Source organism: Pristiophorus japonicus, chromosome 4 (genome assembly GCF_044704955.1).
Source record: "Pristiophorus japonicus isolate sPriJap1 chromosome 4, sPriJap1.hap1, whole genome shotgun sequence".
Taxonomy (NCBI): domain Eukaryota; kingdom Metazoa; phylum Chordata; class Chondrichthyes; family Pristiophoridae; genus Pristiophorus; species Pristiophorus japonicus.
The window spans coordinates 119,637,628-119,659,180 of NC_091980.1; the positions used below are offsets into that span (position 1 = coordinate 119,637,628).

General features: G+C 44.0%; 1 protein-coding gene across 1 annotated transcript in view; it reads right to left on the reverse strand.

The window, feature by feature from the left end:
* The window catches only part of LOC139262158 (fibroblast growth factor receptor-like 1), a 146,822-nt gene that overhangs the window by 54,701 nt on the left and 70,568 nt on the right, over window positions 1–21,553 (reverse strand). Inside the window, exon 2 of the mRNA XM_070877301.1 lies at window positions 17,594–17,866. Within this exon, the coding sequence (XP_070733402.1) occupies window positions 17,594–17,866 (273 nt within the window). The remainder of the gene's footprint in view (window positions 1–17,593; window positions 17,867–21,553) is intronic.

The window sequence follows — 21,553 nt, forward strand, 5'->3', positions numbered from 1 at the left end:
CGGCCATTTTGGCACAAAAGGGAAACTGACCGACATTTTTCGGAAACTTATCGCCGAGCATTACTTTCCCCATGTACTTAACGCCGAGAAAAAAATATTACCACCCGCCCACTTTTTTTGGACGCAATCAGCAGGATGGGCGACTTCAATGCTGACATCGCCCAGCGTTACTTTCCACACGGAATTAACGCTGAGATTCAATATTAACGCCCGGTGACTGTTTTTTGGCGTAAAGAGCATATTTACCCAAACTAGCGGCCATGGATGTCGCCCATCGTCAATTTCACCACCTCGCACACATTTCACCCACAATATCGCTCACTCATAACGCCCACAAAAAGTGGAACTAACCGGGATGAATCACAGCAGTATAGACGCCATGTTGTAGATCACATGTCGCGTCCTTTAAAAGACTGCTGTGCTTCAACCTCGGTGGAGTTTGAATGTACTCTGCAGGTCGTTGGAGTTGATGTGAACATCTCTAAAAACATCTTGACCACACTGTGACCGATTGGAATTGAAGAGGTGTGTTCGTCGAGACATTCCTTGTTTATGTGCAATCGGTGGAAAACAGAGAGCTACTGCAATGGGGCCTGTCCTTCCTTACTCGCTCTTGGTGACCAAATACATGCAGCAGACTCGACATCGCCGAAGGAATGTTGCACTGCATTATGTGCCCAATGAACGAAGTGACAGACAGATGAGGAGGACCAGATGTTACACCCCCTACAAGTACAGGGAGAAGCAGTCTTACCTCAACTTGCCCGACACCACCTGCCTTCAGAGACTGCGCTTTCACAAAGAGGTTATCACTGAGGTATGCCAGCTGATAAGGGTAGATCTACAGCCTGCCAGCATCATCAGAACTGCATGTCGAGATAAAAGTGACCGCGGCACTGTCGTTCTATGCCTCGGGTTCTTTTCAGGCCACAGCTGAGAACATTTGCAGACTTTCTCAGCATGCCACACATCGCTGAATTAGACAGGTTACTGAAGCCCTGTACGCATGCAGGAGGAACTTGATCAGCTTCCCTATGACCAGGGAGGCACAGAGTGAGAGGGCTCTAGGTTACTCCAGAATTGCAAACTTCCCCAAGGTGCAGGGAGCAATAGTACGCACATCGTGATGCGGGCACCTTTTCAGGATGCTGAGGTTTTCAGGAACCGCAAGGGATTGCGCTCCCTGAATGTCCAGCTGGTTGTTGACCACAAGCAAATTATATTGGCTGTGAATGCTCAATTTCCGGGCAGCATCCATGATGCGCACATCCTGCGTGAGAGCACTGTATCTGACTTGTTTAACAATGAGCCACAGGGTCAAGGCTGGATGCTTGGGGGACAAAGGATATGGCCTCGCCACCTGGCTGATGACCCCCTCCTGTGTGACACCCACACTGAGGCCAAGAGGCAATGCAATGAGAACCACAGAGCAACTCGCAATATCATTGAGAAAACCATTGGAGTGCTGAAGCAGCACTTCAGATGCCTGGACTACTCAGGAGGCGAGCTCCAATGCCACACTGAGCAGGTAGCTCAATTCATGGTAGTCTGCTCCATGCTACACAACTTGGCTATCAAGAGGGGACAAGAACTGCCTGATGAGGCTGAAATTCACCTCATCAGAGAGAGGAAGAGGAGGACGAGGAGGCGGATGCTGACATCGGGCCAAACAATCAGGCTGATGCTGAAACCATGCCCCCGCCCCCCCTGTAGACTGCATGAAAGGGCCCATGGTGGCATGATAGCTGCAAGAGCCTTACGTCAGGAGCTCATCAATGGTAGCTTTGCCTGAAAAAACGTTGGTGTTATTTACAAGGCTGACACACTGGGCTGGATGTGCAGGTCATACATCAATGGTGGTCATCACCTTAGTGACAGTTAAAGTTTAAGTTGATTGAAGTTAAATGGCATTATACCCTTTGATGTTAAGGAATCACCAGCGTGATCTGAGCCAATGTGCTGCAAGATTTTGTTAAATAAAAAACATTTAAACCGAACATTAGTCTAAAATCATCAGTATTTCTGTACAAACCAACCCTCCCCACCCCCCCCCCGCCCTTCCGCTTCTCCTCCCCACCTCTACCCCTACCCCTTCCCCTCCTGACTCCAAGCCGCCTGGCCGAGGAGGTCCTCAGGCGATGCTTCATTGGTGGGGGGGGTACCGGCCAAAGCGTTTCTTGGATTGATACGAGAGAGGAAGGTCCTGAGGTGGGAGCGTGCTCTGAGCCATAAGCAAGATGTTGCTGCTGGCTCTCATTTGTGGTTGGCAATAGGGGTGCGTCACCTTGGGGTGCAGTGCGGCATTCCGGAACCACTGGGAGCCCTCAGCCATCAGTGTTCCTGTCTACCAGCTCCAGGGCCTCCTCCATCCCATCCATTTTATATGTTGTTTGCTAGACAAAAACTCAGTGCCAACTATGTTCTTGGTGCTTAGTGGGCTTTTTGCTGCTGGTGAATCTCCGTCGTTCCTCCCAGAACAGCCATACAAGCACACACCACAGCCAATGTGCTTTCAGTCCCTCTGAGCTCCCTCTCTCTCTGTCTTCTCTTCTGCACATGTCATGGTGACCCCTGACCTCCAGAATTGCGGGAATGGAGCGTTGCCGTGCCATTGCTAAGGACGGCCACACTTTACGGCAGAAGGTCAGAAAAATGTAATGCTACTACCCATTTGATATCGCTTGTGGTAATGCCCATTTTCCAAAATGTAAACTAGGTGTTTTCAGAATGGGCGAGAAGCTGGTGATCTGAAAACCCTTTTTTACCGCCCATGCCGGAAATAACGCCCATTTTTAGGCGATAAACTCAAAAGTGGAAGTTCTAGCCCCATGAAACTACCTGATTGTCGTAAAAACCCATCTGGTTCACTAATGTCCTTTAGGGAAAGAAATCTATCATACTTACCCGGTCTGGCCTATATGTGACTCCAGACCCACAGCAATGTGGGTGACCTTAACTGCCCTCTGCAGTTCAAAAAGGCGTCTCAATTCGGGATGGGTAATAAATGCCAATCTTGCCAACGACGCCCACATCCCATGAACAAAATAAAAAAAAACGTGTGGAGATCAGGAGAGGATGTTTCCCAAAGGTGGTGAACAGCCTGCTTGACACTCATTGTTATAGGATCGAACATCAACAATTGCACTCGTCTGAGGTACTGAAGAGCTATTTGCACTTGCAGAACCTAGAACGAGGCAGCAACTTCAGGAGAAAGAACTTCAAAAGGTGAAAGGCACTTGAAAGACCCCGTGAAACATCCAGGTGACATTGACTCAATGAAGCAGCATTCAGAGCGAAAGCATAAAAACTACGTACTCCTGCGCACACCAGATAATCTTCCCCAACACAAGAAAAATATTGCAGATGCTAGAAATCTGAAATAAAAGTATCTCCCCCTCCTCACTGAGATTTAAACCGTAACACTTGCATTTGGCTAGGCTGCAAGTGTTTTCCTCTCATAGAATGTCTTCAATGTGTAAGACAGGAAATTACTGTGTTACAGACTGGCTGGCCCTTGCAGGCTCCAACCTGCACGGCGAGCTCTCATCAGCACAGCAGGGAATACTAGAGCCCCTTCTTGTTCATTTTTCCCCTCACAGATACCTCAGTAAAGAAAACTGAGGAAAAGTGTTTCTGAATTCCAGAAACTGTACATAGCACAAACAGCGCTCAGTCCGCCAAGACACACAAGCAGAGGAAATCTTTCTTCATTCCTAAACAGAAATAGCTGTGTGCGAAGTTGGGGCCAGGGTCTAACGGACAGAATACCTTTTGTTGGTTTCTGCAAGGCCTTATGTTTAAGAGATGGTTCTCTGTGACATCACATGACTCCAGGCAGGTCAAATGTACCACTGGTGCATGGGCGTGGGATGAAGTGCTCAATATATATTTTTTTCTTTTTCTAAAGTAAGTTTGGGGTCTCCACATCCCTCTAATTCGAGAATTATGTAGCTGTTATGTAGCCATTTAACCCATCCTGCCTGAACCAGCTCTGAATAGTCTATTCACATAGTTCCATTCCCCTGCTCTCTCCCCAAACTCTTCTAAATGTTTAATTTTCAAATATTTTATGACTTTTCTGCTAAAAGCTACCATGGATTCTGCTTCCAGCACTATTTCTGGTAGGATATCCCATTTCCTAATGACTCTCTACATTAAAAAAAACATTTCCCAATCTCACCCTTCGTTCCTTTGGTGATGACTTTAAATTTATGCCCTCCACTTACCGACTGAACAACCAATGGAAATAGTTTTTCCCTACTTACCTCATCAAAACCGCCTCAGAATTTTAACATCTCTCAGATCTCCTCTTAACCTGCTTTGTTCTCATATAATAGGGCCAAGTTTTGCTAATCTCTCACAACTAAAGCTTCTCATCTTAGTAAGTCTCATTGTGCCCTCTCAATGGCTTTGACATCCTTCCTAAAGTAAAGCGCCCAAACTGTCAACGGCCCCGTGGGTACAACTGGGGGTGGGGGGGTGCGGAAAGAGGAGACTGGATGAAGGAGGTGAAAGCTATTTCTTCTTCCTACATCATGCAACATTCCCCAATAAATACATCACACCAGCTAACCTTCTCCTTAACTGATTATATGAGATAAATGACAGCGACATGAAGACAAATTTGTTCCTCTTACTTTTCTTTATTCCCTGTGGGACAACTCCTGGAGTTCTGTAACTGTTCCAGAAGAGCGAAAGAATCTTGCCTAAGTCGTGGAAATCGAAAACATGGGCCTGGAATCTAGAAAACAGTAGCACCAGCAAGTTCTACCATGAGACTGCCAAGCATCCTTGAACCTTGCCCCAGTTATACTTTCAGCATTCTTACACCTGTCTGATAGACCTCCCCTAGGGCCAGGGAAATGTACCACATCCAACACCATGCACACACCCAATGACCAATTGCCCCATTTGCCCAGTGACTCAAAGACTATCTGCCCTGTTTGACCTACTCCTCCAGTGTAAAGAAATGACGCTGGCCCCATCAACTCATGCTGCAGCAATGTACAGAACTATCCAAGATCCTTAATGTATGTCTGTACCGTGTAACCTGTAACATAGCCCACAAAAGTATGCAAATGTTGATGAATTCTGTTTAAAAATTAAAAATAATTGAATTGATTTGCACAAATCGGGCTTCTTTTCTTAAAGATGTTAAGGTAACCGTAAACTTGCTGCTGTTTGTCAAACAGAACAAAACCATGGAGGGTAGTTAGAATTGGAAGAGATAAGTGAAGCAAAAAAGTCAGCTTTATCTGTCTGAGAAACAGGAACTGCAGCACCAGGAGGGAGGGAAGAGGGTGTAAAGGGGACTTCACAGAAGTTATCAGAAACAGGGGCTACTGGAAGGGTTTGAAAACAATGGGGCTGAAATTCTGGCCTCACTGGGTCCGTATGAAGTGCGCATGGACCCAGCGAAGTCTCGCAAAAGCTGGTTTTTGGGGCGTGATGCGCATGCGCCTAAAACCAGCTTTTCCAATCGGTCAAGATTTCTCTTGACAGATCCTCTGCATCCCCGGGAGAAGGACATTTGCATGGCCGAGATTGGCTTATTTGCCCATCTCTTGCCTGGCGAATGTCCTTCAAATTCTTATGCCTGGTGAAAGCAGGCGCATAGCTTACTTTTACCAGTGTAAGAGTTTTAAAACATATAACAATTAAATTTAGACATACATTTTTATGTTAAAAACCCTGTCCATTAAGGTAAGTTTATTTTAAACCGTATTAAAACACATTTAAAAAAAAGTCAAAAAATATATTTTTTTCTCTAAAACTTTAATTTCAATTAATTTTAAATATGTGAAGTGTTTTATGTATTTATTATGTTGTGTTTCTTGCCTTAGGGGTTTATTCTCATTGATAATAATGGGAACTCGTAAAAACGGAGTTCCCATTATTATCAATGAGAATACTGCAGAGTGATTGGTGGTCCAGGCAAACGAGCCAAAGGTGGGCAGTGAAAACGTTACAAGGACACCCTCAAAGCCTCCCTGGTAAAGTGCGACATCACCACTGACACCTGGGAGTCCCTGGCCGAAGACCGCCCTAGGTGGAGAAAGTGCATCTGGGAGGGCGTTGAGCTCTTCGAGTCTCGACGCTGCGAGCGTGAAGAGGTCAGGTGCAGGCAGCGGAAGGAGCGTGCGGCAAATCAGTCCCATCCCCCCCCTTCTCCCGATGAATGTCTGTCCCCACCTGTGACAGGGTCTGTGGCTCTCATATTGGACTGTTCAGCCACCAAAGGACTCACTTTAGGAGTGGAAGCAAGTCTTCCTCAATTCCGAGGGACTGCCTAAGATGGTGATGATGGTCCAGACCCATGTGACTCCAGCTCTTTCACACTACGGGGAAGGCCTCTTCCCATACGTTGCACATCGAATGAAGGCCTCCGACCAGAATTGAAGGCGCCTCCGGTTCCACCGGGTAATTTCGCAAAAAAATTTCGGGTCAGAGGCGTTTGTCTGGAATTTTAGCCCCAATAACATTGAATTAGCCACTAATTTATCCAGAGAAGGCATCGCATCTCCCCATCCTTTCACCAGGATGACAGCGACTATTTAAGAAGTGCCTGATGCCTTCAAAAGCAAATAATTTGGGAAGTGGATGGATGGGATTTTTAATCAATTTTGACATGCTTTTTTGCCTGCAGTTTATCTCCATGCTATACAAACCACAGTCTATGGATCAAATCTTGTAACAAAAAAACCCTTCTTGCAAAATCTCAGTTTTATTTATTGACCGTCTAATTTAATGGATGAAGAAAACACACAACCTCAATAGTCTCCAAAACATAAATCCAATAATGAATCACAGGCCTGAGGCCTTTCGTCACTGAGGAGTGGGAAGCCTCTCCTGTTGATTGCCAGCCCTAGGAGACCAGTTAACCTTGAGATTTGGAGGCAAGCATTCCTTTAGACAGAACAACCGTGACCCTTCAGGCCTTGACCTCTATTAGGCCCCAACAAATTGCAAAAAAAAAAACACCTGCCACGTGTTAGTAACCCGAGACTGGTGTCCAACAGTGTCCAGGCCTGAAGCTACTAATAAAATAATCATTCATCCCGAACGGCTGCGTCTGACTCAAGACCTTAAGGACAACCGTGCCTTGAATTAAAAGAAAGAAATATCTGGCTAAACCTGCAGCAGCTGTAACCTTCCATGGACATTTACAGATTTAGATTGTGGAGCTGGTTACTGAAATGAAAACCCCACCTTACTCGTCAAATATCTGCCATTACAGCGCTTGTGGTAAGTGCACACAAGGCATTCTACCTGACCACTGATGCTCATGAGCCCAAGTAAATAAAACATAGTCTCAAAAAATCTCTCGATTTATATCAAGAAAACTGAAAAGAAAGGCTTGCATTCATATAGCGCTTTTCATATTCTAAGGACATTCCAAAGTGCTTTACTTTTGAAGTGTAGTCACTGTTGTACTGCAGGAAACGCGGCAGCCAATTTGCGTACAGCAAGCTCCCACAAACAGCAATGAAATTATGAGCAAATAATCTGTTGATTGATGGATAAATATTGACCAGGACACCAAGAAATCTCGCCTAATATCTTCAAGTAGTGCCATGGGATCTTTTGCGTCCACCGAAGAGAGCAGATGGTGCCTCGGTTTAATGCCTCATCCGAAAGATGGCACTTCCGACTCCAGTCCTCAGTACTGCACTGCAGTGTCAACCTAGATTTCTGTGCTCAAGTTGCTGGAGTGAGATTTGACCCCACAACTTTCTGACTCAGAGGAGGGAGTGCTGAGCCATGGCTGGCACAATTGTTGATGCAATAGTTGGCTGCTATAATTGGCCTCAGTGCCCCAACAAGTGTACAAATGAACCAGAGTTCCAATTCCCGATCACTACCTGAGGACTTCTGCAAGAAATTGCATGTACGGAGGACGGCTGAGGGCTGTGATTCCCTACATGGTAGAATAGTATGCTGACATTGTCCAGGCCTGCGCATGAATGGGTATTTGGGGAAGGCAACCACTGGTGCCTCTGGAAACCTAGACCAGCAGGGAGTCTGTGAATAATGCAGAGGGAGGGAGGGAAATAATACTAGGGAGAAAAGGGAGTTATTATCATCATTTTGGAAAAGCAATAAATTACACAGGATTTCATTTTTAATTGTGGGGACTGAATTTATTTGGCTGTTCCGGTCACTCCCACATTAACTCGGTAGAATGGGCCAGAACTAGGCCAGGACCTAGATATGCTGGGTCGCAGCCTACACGGGGAGCTTCCACTAAGCCTCAACCCATCCACTTTGAGGCCAGTTAGGCGAAAGGAGCTGGGGCCGGAAATCTGTATGACATTGGAAACACTAGAGATGGAATCAGCTATCGTAATAACTTCATGGGTCAAGCCTTCAGAAATTGTGAGTGCGTTTAGGCTTTCAATTGTAAATTACAACTTGAATGTATGTCTTGCTGGAACACAGGTGCAATGAAAGAAGTGCAAGGTTGTGGGAAGGCTTGGCATGGGTGAACAACAAATGGGAACAGTTTGACTGGCAACAATTTGTGGCATGCAACCTTGGGCCATCTACCCAGTACATGGTGCCATCGGGTAGTCGTAACTTATCAGATTCCCGCCAAGATTAAGGTACTCAGTATTAAAGGATAGATCTTCAATCAGTTTTGCTGGTTGTACCAATAGAGAACTCTGAATCAGAAAGGAAAATGATTTGAACACATTTCTTGAATGCCACAAGCTTAACCTGCTTTGGGACTTTGCTGTCACCGAAATACTAAAGTATAATTCACCCTTTCTCAGCATGGCCCTGAAGGACAGTATTGTAATGTATTTGCTTCATGGTTCTTTGCTGAAGAATTCCTAGCGACACTTTGCTATTAAGAACTAGTTGGTTTATTAACAAAGGCCAAACTATCACACTACACATTCCCAGTTCATCCACTGGGCTCACAACTGCATAACTCATCGTGGATGACCTAGACCCAACTGACTGGGGTTTTATTGAGTCTTGTGAACATCACATGATTGGCTAAGCCACTCACAATGCAACAGCTCTACAAACCCGTGAGCATACTCACAGGTGCGTACTTTACAGGTATCCCAGCTGAAGTTGGCACCACTCGGATTCCAGGTACTGATGTGAATCAACAACGGCAACAGATTCTCCTCATATCTTCCAGTCAATAGTTTTGCAACCCCCTCTCGAGCCATGTAAAGCCATAATGCTGCTTTTTTAGTAGCACCGAATATTACATCCCACTGGATTGCCCATTGCTCCAGATGATGGGTAGAGTGCATTAGATCCCTTGTTGAGGGATCAACAAACTACACCATCTGTGAAAAGAAGTACTGCAATTCTTTTGAAGATGCCCAGCAATGACATTTAGCTCATCTTTTATCATGCTCTTCTAACACATCATTGAAGATGATGTTTAATAGGATGGATGATAGCGGAAAACTTTGCCTCACTCCACTTTTGAGAGACACATAGGTTCAGTGCATCTCCCAGCTACATTTACATGGAAATTGGAGCTGGAGTACCCACTGTGGAGAATTGAGAGATTTGGCCATGTACTCCCATAGCTTCCAGCTACTTCGCGAGGGCCGTGTGAGAATCAGGATTGGGAGAGCTTAAAAGACATTTTTTTCAAGGAAATTAGAATATGGAATGCATTCCCTCAAGCGCCTACTAGAGCCAAATCAAAGGAATTAAACAAATAAATGGAGGAAAACATTTAAAAGAAATAGGTAAGGAGAGCTAAACAGATGTGGAGCTTGCACAGGCACCAGAATCGGCACAGGAATAGGCAGAGGAATGATCAATGGAAATTTCTTTGATGCTATGATTGTTGTAAATGATATATATTACTATACACCGTATACAATATAATCTGCACTATATTATTGCACCTATATATGTACAGTATGTGATATGTAGCATAATGTGACAATATACAGTAATGTAAGACACAGTACATTGTGATAACATAGTAATATGATAATATAATGTACAGTACTGAATTTAGTCTGAAATGACCCTCATCCCAGATTGGAATCTGCCTGGGGAAGTTTCTGTTACATCTCTGCAATGCAGCAAGGGTAATGAAGAGTTTGGATGTCAAGCTGAGGCAAAGCCCACTGACAGGGACCAATGGGCAGATCATCTGCCTGCCTTCTTTTTCTTGGAATAGGGAAAAAGGGGATCATTTTAAAAGAAGCATAATTAGGGGTGCTGTCCAAATACTTTGACGATGTCACCTCACCAAAACATCACTTCCGATTGTAATGATTTCAGAGAGTTTCACCCATGCCTGCAGCTGCCTCCCCCCACCCCCCCACCTCCCCCCTCCCCCCACAGGGCACGTGACTTACAAGCAAAGACTCCTCATGGTGTGTGGGGCTCATATCGGCATCACAACCTGTGCCTGCTGGCTGAAGCTTGTTTAGTACCATGCCTGACACGACGAAGCCAGCCTATTCCATTCCTCCCGCTGCGCAGTTCTTTTCTTTGTAATACTGGATTCCCAAACAGCATTATTCATTCTGTCCGAATCCACGATCAATAAGCTGCAGCCCTTTGCCCAAAATCTAGACTTCACTCTGTTATTTTTTTTTCCCCCTGACCTTCAAATATTTCCTTTCGAACAAGGGTTAATGTCGAACTTTCTGTTTACTATCCACAGCCTGAAGCACCGGGGAAACGACAGGAATCATTTAAAGGATATATTTTGTTGTTTCCACCACTGGGCTGAGCACGTTGCTGTGTTCAAGGAACTTGTTAAAGCAACCTTCTCGGACTAAACTGGATCAAATCTACTTGTTGAACGAGCTAACCGACAATTCCCTTGATTAGTTCAGTTCTACAAGACCAAACATGACCATACAGACCACAAGGTCCAGATTCATCCCCGGTCTGAGTTAGCAACCTCAGCTGAGGAGGTAGTTGGGGATTTACAACTGGTCTCGTTGTCGCTGTGGTGGGGGAGGGGGAAAATCAGCCAGCCTTACCACTCTTAATTATTATTCCAGTGATTTGTACTGGAAGGATGTCAAATGAGGCCAGAACTAGGCTTGGCTGTGATGGTGTTCATGATTGAATAGTCTGTGAGCACTAAACTAACATGACCACCTGAGCGAGATAACAGAGAGTTGCCAGTACCCATCTCTCTGCAAGACTCTGGCATCGACAAGCAAGGAGGGGGAGTGGGGGGCGGAGGGCGGGCGGGGGTGGCAGAAATGGAGCCAATGAATAGAGCCAGATGACAGAATACTCAACACAATTTTCTGTCTTGTAGTATTTTCGCTTTCCTTGTCAGAGTTCTATGACATTCAAATCTTGGGGAAGGTAGCGCTGTAAATGGTGAATGCATATACACCCCTGACTTGGGGACCGTACCACAATGGCACCTAAGATAACATTTGATTGCAGCAACACACTGTGCTCCCAGCATACAGCGCCCTTATACTTGCCATTAAATGAGAGCTACCATTTTCAAGCAGGTGTAGCGCACTAAAAGTGAGTGCAGAGATTCTGGCCGCAATTACCCTGACATGGAGTAGGAAATCAGTGAATTACAAACAAATAAAGCTCACCTGGAGCAATGTTTTCAGTTCTGGGCCCCGCACCTCAGGGAGGATATATTGGCCTTGGGGGATTGCAGCCCAATTCACCAGAATGATACCGGGCTAAAAGGGTTAGATTTTGAGGTCAGTCTAGGCTTGTAGCCCCTTGAGTACAGATATTTAACGGGTGATCTGGAGTACTGTGAGTACCTGGAGTATTGAGAGCAGTACCTTAGGAAGGATATATTGGTCTTGGAAGGGTTAAATTACGAGGAGAGATTATACAAATTAAGGTTGTATTCCCTGCAATTTAGAAGGTTAAGGGGTGATCTGATTGAAATTTTCAAGATATTAAAGGGACCAGATAAGGTAGATGGAGAAAAACTATTTCCGCTGGTTGGGGATTCTAGGACTAGAGGCATAGTCTAAAAATTAGAGCTAGATCTTTCAGGAGTGAAGTTAGGAAACATTTCTACACACAAAGGGTGGTAGAAGTTTGAAATTCTCTTCCGCAAACAGCAATTGATGCTTGATCAATTGTTAATTTTAAATTGGAGATTGATAGCTTTCTGTTAACCAAAGATATTAAGGGAGCACAAAACAAAATAGTAAAATATTTTTATAGGTACATCAATAAAAAAAAAGATTGGGATGGGAATAGGGCCATTAAGGGATAGCCAGGATAACACCACAGGTAACAATAGAGAGATGGCAGAAATATTTAATAATTATTTTGCTTCAGTATTTACTAGGGAGATAGAACACATGAGCATGACATTGGATGATGAGATTAGTAATGAGATAAGAGTGTTTAAAATAAAAAGAGAGGATATATTAAATAAACTAATCAAACTCAAAGAGGATAAAACCCCTGGTCCGGATCTAGGGAAAAGATAGCATTACTACACATATTTAATAATTTGTTAGAGAAAGATGTAGTACCAGAGGACTGGCAGATAGCCAACGTAATACCGATATTTAAGAAGGGGGAATAGAACATGTCCAGGGAATTATAGACCAGTTAGCTTAACCTAGGTGGTAGGAAAAATAATGGAATCCCTACTAAAGGAGAAAATAGAAGATCTAGAAACCAAAAATATAATAATGAATAGTCAGCATGGATTTCAAAAGGGAAAGTCTTACTTGCCCAACCTCATTGAATATTTTGAAGAGGTATTAGAGACAGTAGACAATGGTAATGCAGTAGATGTAATTTTTCTAGATTTTCAAAAGGCCTTCGATAAGGTACCCCAACATAGACTGATGAATAAGGTCAGGGAATGTGGAATCAGGGATAAGTAGCAGAAAGAATAACTAGCTGGCTTCAGGACAGAAAGCAAAGAGTAGGGGTAAAAGTATCTATTCACAGTGACAGAAGGTGGGTAGTGGTGTTCCACAAGGATCAGTGCTGGGACCACTGTTGCTCACAATTTATATTCATGATTTAGACTGTGGAATCAAAAGCACAATTTCTAAATTTGTGGATGACACCAAATTGGGAAGAGATAGTCAATATTGAGGAGGATTGCAACAAATTACAGGAGGACATTAATAAACTTGCAGAATAGGCATATAATTGGCAAATGAAGTTCAGCACAGATAAATGAGAGGTATTACATTTTGGTAGGAAGAATAGGGAGGTCACTTATTACTTGGAGGGTGCAAGTCTAGACAGAGTAAAGGAACAAAGGGATCTCGGAGTACAAATACACAAATCGCTGATAGTTGCAACACAGGTTAGCAAGGCCATAAAAAAAGCAAACCAAGCACTAGGGTTTATTTCTAGAAGGATATAATTGAAAAGCAGGCAAGCTATGCTGAACCTGTATCGAACCTTGGTTAGACCACACTTAAGAGAACTGCATACAGTTCTGGTCGTCATATTACATACAGGAAATAGAGGCACTGGAGGCTGCAGAGAAGATTTACAAGGTTGATACCAGAAATGCGAAGTATACATATCAGGAAAGGATGAACAAGCTGGGTCATTTCTCTTGAAAAAAGGTGGCTGAGAGGGTGACGTAATAGAGGTCTTTAAAATTATGAAAGGTTTTGATAGAGTGGATAGAGAGAGAATGTTTCCACTTGTGGGGAAGAGCATAGCTAGAGGCCATCAATATAAGATAGTCACCAAGAAGTCCAGTAGGGCATTCAGAAGAAACTTCTTTACCCAAAGAGTGGTGAGAATGTATAACTCACTACCATAGGGAGTGGTTGAAGCAAATAGTATAGGTGCATTTAAGGGGAGGCTAGACAAGCATATGAGGTAGAAGAGAATATAGGGTTATGCTGATAGATTTAGTTAAGGGAAGACGGGTGGAGGCTCAAGTGGAGTATAAACGCCGGCATGGATTGGTTGGGCCGAATGGCCTGTTTCTGTGCCGTATATCCTATGTAATCCTAGGATATAGGCCAAAATCGGGAATACGGAGTTAGGTCGCAGATCAGCCATGATCTCACTGAATGGCAGAACAGGTTCGAGGGGCTGAATGGCCTACTCCTGTTCCTATGATCTAATTGAGGTGTTTAAGATGAGTAAAGGATATGATAGAGTAGATAGAGAGAAACTATTTCTTCTGGTGGGAGAGCCCAGAACAAGGGGGTATAACCTGAAAATTAGAGCTAGGCACACAAAGAATAATGGCAATCTGGAACTCCCTTCCCCAAAAACGTTGAGGTGCAGTTAATTGAAAATTTCTAAACTGTGATTGATAGATTTTTGTTAGGCAAGGATATTAAGGGTTACGGCACTAAAGTGGGTAAAAGGAGTTTAGGCACAGATCAGCTATGATCTAATCGAATGGTGGAACAGGCTAGAGGAGCTGAATTGTCTACTCCTGTTCGTTTGTTATTTTGATTTGCAGGTTTTGTAAAACTCAGATCAATGATTTGGATCCAAATCCAAAGCCAGACTGTAGGTATTTTCTCTCTTTTCCTGACCTTCAAACATATCTCCCTGAAGTAAAGCTTAGGTCAAAAAGGTTCACTTTATTTCCTATGATGCATCCATATACAAAATAATCACATCAAATAAAATGTGCTGGAGTTGGTTTTATTGCGAACCCCGGGTTGAAGGGTTAAGGCCCACATGCCAGGTTGAAAACAGTGAGATGATGATTTTAAAAGGCTGAAGATTGAAGCAGACTGTGGGATGCCAGAACACTGAAGACAATGAACTTTAAATGCAGTTTAACTCGAAGAGCTGACAGTCACTGAGAAAAAGCCTCCCAGGCACACTTTCTGTGATCTTGTCCCACTCCGCAAGCATTCCTTGAAAAAAAAACTTGCTCCACTTTCAGTAAACACACTGAGACTTTCAGTCCATTTCCCCCTAAATGTAGCTCTGGGGATAATTTAAAAATGGAAAGGTTGAGGACTGTGGGCCCATTTCCTTCCCTTGGCTATCAGTCAAAGCTGAGCAAATCACTGCACAACTGTTCCCAACAGGAGAAGATAAATCCACAAATACAAGATGTTTTGTTACTTCAAAATCTGTTTAAAACGTTGCTGCATTTTCCATTCTTTTTAATACTGTACTGTGTTTACCAGATGGTTATCTCTGAATAAATCTTCTCCCCCCTCCTCAATCTGGGAAAAATAATACACATTCTTCATGTAGTCCAGCCCCATTAACTCTTTGAGAGGTGCGGGCACCAGAGTCACTCGCACATAATTTACTTCAATCCTACTCATCAAACCATCAGAGATTGTTGCAAAAGGCCCACTTTTTGTGGGAGGACAGTCTGTGTATGTGGATGAAAATCAGCGCAGTTCAGATACTCATGAGCAAAATTAACTCGTTTCTATATTTTACAGCTTGATAAAGCAGCATACGAATCCTTGACCGAGAATATACGCAGTGTGTGTGTCTGGTTTTTTTTCCCTCTTTCTCCTCCCCTTTTTGCATCTGTACTTTTCTCTCTCTCTAGCCATGTGGTATTTTCTCTCACACTCTCTATCTGCAGTTTTCTTTTTCTTTCCCTCTCCATCTGTAGTTTCTCTCTCTCTATTTGTTTTCTCTTTCCCTCGTGCTTTGTGTTTTTCTCCTTCTGTCCCTCCATGTATCTTTTACTTTCGCTTTTTCTTTTACTCTATCTTCATTCACCATTACTTTTTCCCCCTGCTGTTTTCTCCCTCTCTACCACCATTGGTATCTGTAACATCCTCCTACCTCAGTCTGTGTTTTCTCTCTCTAACCCCTCTATGTATATCTGTGGTTCACTTGCTCTCTGTTGATCTGTGGTTTCTTGCCCTGTGTTGTAGCCGTGGATCCTTTTCAATCTCCGTGTCTGTGTTACTCATCTATCTAGCAGGGTGATGGTGTCTATAAAAGCAAATACTTTGTATATAGCACCTATTGCACAGTACCACTGCAGAATCGGAACCGATTGGTACTCGAACAATGGCTTATTAAATAATTCAGCACCAAGTATACTATTTTTGAAGACAAAAGGTTTGGTGGTAAGTCAAGAGTTGGTTTTATAATGGATGAGATTACCTCAGCAACACTAAACAGGAGGGCTCGGATTCTCCACTTCTGGACTCGCCTCTGTGCGATTTTCCACCCATTCATTTAAACGGGTGAGAATTGGTGGGCTGACAGATGCAGAATGAGCTTTTGGGGAAGTGATGGTCTATTGGTCTGTTCGTATCCCAAATGCCACTTTATTTTATTTCAAAATTTTAAACATTAATAAAATCTATGTTTAAAATGATAAAAAAAGATTTGAGAGAGAAACTATTCCTGATGATGGAATCAAGAATGAGAGGTCATAATCTTAAAATTAGAGCTAGACCACTTAGAAGCAAAATCACGATGCATTTTTGACACAAATTAGTAAAAATCTAGAACTCTCCCCAAAAAGGCAGTGAATGATGGATCAATTGGAGCTTTCAAGGCAGAGATCGAAAGATTTTTGTTCGGTAATGGAGAATTTATAATGGGGAACAAAGAAATGGCAGACCAATTGAACCTGCACAAACTGGATAGTCAAATGGCCTATTTCGGTGCTATAACCTTCTATAATTGTATGGTCAGTTAAGTCCCATGTTCAACCTCAGAGTTGATTATAGCTTCAGTGTCTCTGGGCTGGGGAGACAATAAATTGAGCCCGGGTCCTGCCCCTGATTGCTATACACTCTGTACTGGAGCGTTGGTATTTGTGGGTGCTAGGTGACTACAGGATTGGGCTCGGCTGTGCTGTGCCTCCACGGTCAAATAACGTGCTGATACCAATTGTGGAGGGTCATACATAAACGACGGGCCTCTGAATGAGGTACTGAAGGGTGGCAGGCACCCATGGAACTGGCACACTCCGGGAAGAGTCAGCACCTTCGGGAGAGGGAAGGAGAAAACTGGTAAAAGAAAAATATGTTGAGATACGAATACAGGGACAAAACGAGAGTCAGAGATAGCTACAACATTCTTGTCCCAATTCTACGTCATGTGTTTGAGTCTAGCAAGGCTCCATGCTGGGAGGGGATCCAGTAACTTCTGCCTTGGAGCATCTTCTAGTGTGCATGTTAACCTAACACCCAACCGAGGCAATGATCTTACCTTATCTTGGTCATTCTCTTTCATTTTGTCCTTTATTTATACCTCCCATTGTCCCCCTGTGGCAAAAAACCTTCCCCTAGCTGATTTGGAAGAACTGGAGACCTGCTTCCAGGGTGCTTTGCAATGTTCATCGGGAAAATGTCCTGGTTATGTGGAGCTTATACAAGAGAAAAGGTGGCCACTTTGTAAGTTGAAATATCCTATCCAACTCCTGACAGTTAAGGGCCGCCAACAAGTACAACAGTGACTACACTTCAAAAGTAATTCATTGGTTGTGAAGCGCTTTGGGACGTCCCGAGTATGAGAAAGACTCAGTATAGATGCAAGAAATTTCTTTTGCGAGCCACTCAGTGCAAGTATTGGCAAGTATTATGGAACCAGTATGCTATCACCCAAGATGTTGTACCAGGACCTGACAAAGTGTGTGAACTTTTACACAACTGGAAAAAAATGAACGATTCCAACAAAGGCGGGGGTCAAAGGTCACTAGCATACTTACTGATGATGATGAGGGTATAGTTGAGATGGATGCTGCCAAACCCGTTTGTGGCTCTGCAGACGTAAACTCCTGCATCCTCCACTTCCACCTCCTTGATTTTGAGACCATGTTGAAGGACTCGGAACCTCGTCCAGCCACTGTGGATGGTGCGTCCATCTTTGATCCACATGGTCAGCGGTGGAGGATCGCCCTCCACCGGACAGGCCAACCTGATCGTGCGGCCGAGCTTCACTGGCTGCCGGCTCATCACTTTCTTAGAAATCCTCGGAGGACCTGGACACAGATGTTTAAAAAGTCAGCAGTCAGTAACGGTACAAATGGAAGCCGGCGTGAAATGACAGAGAAGGTCATAAAACTGACGTCAGCTCATTAATTTCAAGTAGCTCGGCTCTCGAGTTTCCTCCCAACTGCAGACGGCTCCTGGGCCTTGCTAAACCAGCAGTTTATAGGTCCGGGAAGGGCAGGATACATGGGGAGAGGGTCGCTCTGCTTCCTGCCTCTCTTCCGTGGTATTGCCCGTGCCTGGGTGGCCCTGGGCATGGAGCATGCTGTATCCACTGGTATGCCCGAGACCTTCCGCGACCGGGAGGCACCTCCGAATATAGAGAGTGTCTTATTAATAGTCACAACACCATTATAATTTAATTAGACATCTCATTATAAGCTTTTCCCGTCATACCAAAGTAGTAGTAGTTACTTGTGTTCTGTTGCTGGATTGAGCCTGGTTATTATGGTGTAGTTATTATATTAGTGGTGCCCGGTGGCACTTGGCATAATATTTTAATGTTTCAGTCTAGTGATACTGGGGCAACACAGTGTCACCCCTACAGCCTGACCAAAAAAGGCCTAACTGCAGATGATCGGACCACTTCATTGAAGTGATCACTTAATATGGATTGAGACACAATAGGGAATAGGCCTGTTTGAGAAATTCATGTCCTGCCCCAGCCTGAACTGGAAACTTTTTGAAATATGGACCCTGTTAATGACCCATCGTAGGTCAACACATCAACTAGACTCCTCACTCCTCGCACATAGTTCGTACACAAAGCATCTGCCACAAACCCCATTCTAAATGGAAGCTCCCAAGCTCTGGTGCCAGAACTAAAACCCACCACTGAAACAGCAGGCAAAGAGTGAAACCATTTTCATTATCTGGAATCAGTCTCCAGCGTCATGCACAACTAAAGCTCATCCACTACCACTATGTACCATGTGCACTATAGTATATGCTCTCTACAACATTAATCTAACATGTGACACTGTGCTGTGACTAAAGAACAATTTCTGTAGTACGATATGAATTGCCCTGGTTTGACCAGACACCTGAGCGCCACATCAGATAATGGCAATCAAAAGGCCACATGTACCATCACCATCCACACTGTCCTAACACACATGCCACCCACTCCGAATTAGTGCGAAAGAGTTCTTCTTTCGCTCTATCCAAACTGGATTTGAGCTTAGCTCCTAGATGTGAAAGCACACACTCCATACAGTGCCAGTCCGTTATAAAATAGGAGAGACTGGAGGTTTTGTGCGTGCATGAATACACGCGTGGGTGGATGTGTGTACGCGTGTGAGAGTGTGATTTTGTGCACACATTGCATGCTTGCTTTGTATATGTGGGTTGATTGTCTGTGCTGTAATTTCTGTGATTGCAGAAGAGAAGACGGGGATAGCGGTGCCTGTAGATTTGGGGTTTCTACTTAGCTGATTAGGGCATCAGGAAAACACTGCTGTGTCGAAACAACCAGAGGGCTTCATACCTCAAACCAAGGGTGTACATGTGAAAGGGCACTCGGTTTATCAATTTGCCCAGTAATGTTTTACCTTCCCAGAATCATGCTCCCAGTGGGAGAGGATCAGAACTCTGTAGGCCCAATTCGCAGCTCCCTGCTGGGATGGGCGATGTTTACAGTTCTAACATATTCACTCCGTCTGCTTTGGATTTAAACACAGCTACTGGAGGTGAAGGGTCAGCATTCACACTTAAATATGACCACCCACCCAATTTCTTTTTTTTAAAAATGAAAAAAAAGGCATTTTTGTGCACAACAGTGATACATTATCCTGGATCATAAAGTGCTTCTCACAGCATTTGCTGTGCCAACCATCCATACACACTCCTATTTATTCAGCAGGGCAAAGGTTAACGGAAAGTGAAAACATCATGTGATGTTTTACTGAAATGGATTTCAGCTTCAAGTCTGTATTTTTTGGAAGTGGCGATGCCCGCACTCTTCCTGCCTCACGCTTCATTCTTTGCGTTCCCAGTTCTGACTTTCCCCTCCCTGGAGGTTCCTTTGCTGCATTTATGTTGGAATGTTCCAATGCCAGAGACCTGGCAAGTGTGTACCTTGGAAGCTTCTGCACCATCACATCTATTCAAATCATTTCCTGTTGCGTTACCAGCTCATTCCAAACAGCAACCTCTTATTTTCACTTGAGATGTGAATGAATCATTTGTGAAGATAGTTTGTTAATGAACGATCATTTATTTTTGCAGGGGGTGGGGGGGTGAAACTAAAATTAAAATAATTCCCGGGATTTTGTGACAGTAGGCCTAAATCACTGTCATTGATCCCTTTTCTTTAAATGTTACTTTCCATTTTCTCTCCTTTTCCCAACCGGTGCTGACTCTTCCTGTTCTAGGCTTCCATAGGTGCTGGTGGTCCAGAGATACTTTGTCCAAGCAGCCATTCTCCATGTGTGAGGTTTGACAGTGTGCTATTCAACCAAGGTGAGCATTACAATTGAGGCCGATCATGTCCCCTGCCCTAAATCAGCACATGTTGATTTTCCAGCAGAGATTGCTGGTTAGCAGTCGGCTCTGGGAACCCCCCACTCCCACCCTCGGAGTGCTGAGGCTAATTGTACTGTCAATTCACTGAGATCGGAAAACGCAGCACGGACCAGAGTGATGATTTACATTTCTACAACATTCGCCGTGTATAGAATGGACTCTCAACAGTACTGTACAGAGTGGAGAAAAACAGCAAACGCTGGTCAAGAGGGGAGAAAGGGAAAGGAGCTGGGGGATGGAACTGAAAGCACAGTCAGTCAAAGAGAAGGGGTTTTTATTTAGAAGCTTTTGGAAACAGGAAGGGAGGTGACAAGGTGAAGGAATTTCGAGATGAAGTCCCAGACAGCAGCCACATAATGGCTGACCAACCGGGCGACTTCTGGACTCTACCGCTTAATACTACAGCAGGGAAATGCATCTACCAACTGAGCTAGCAAGGGAAGCAAAGACCTTTTTTTTTAAAAAAAAAAGGGTGTCTTTCCTCTTCCGAACATGAATTGGGCTGTTTTGCAAATGGAAAAAAATGAAAGAAAAAAAATATACAGGAAGCAAAAATCAGTAAAATAATAATAAAAACAAAGATTTTATTTAGAATTCTTTCTTCTGCCAGCTCCTTGTTCAAGATTATTTATTTCTTCAGTCCGTGCCTGATAAATACAGTTCTGTTCCAAGTATAATTCCTACATAATCCCAGAATGGAATTCCGATATATCAAATCATTTCCACTTTCCTCATATGATTTAGAATTCCCAAGCCAGGCATAACACTTTCATCCATCATCTTGATCCAACGATAATATTTCTCCTAATTCCTCATGTTTTCAGATCCTCTTACAGTCTGAAAATTGGGAGCTCGCTGCCTACATGCACACCCAAGTCGCCAGCTTCATTCTCCCCTAACTCGGATCACCGCGTCTCTCACAGGGAGCGAGGGCAAAATGCCGTCTCAAACTCCCCTCCAGGCCAATCCTTCAAGCCTCAGAGATCTCTGCGCTTTTCCAATTCTGATCTCTTGTGCATCCTCGATTTTTTAATGTTCCACCATTGGCGGCCATGCCTTCAGCTGCCAAAGCCCTAAAGCTCTGGAAATCCCTCTCTAAACCGCTCTGTCTTTCCTACTCCCTTTCTTCCTTTAAGTCGCTCCTTCAAACCTAG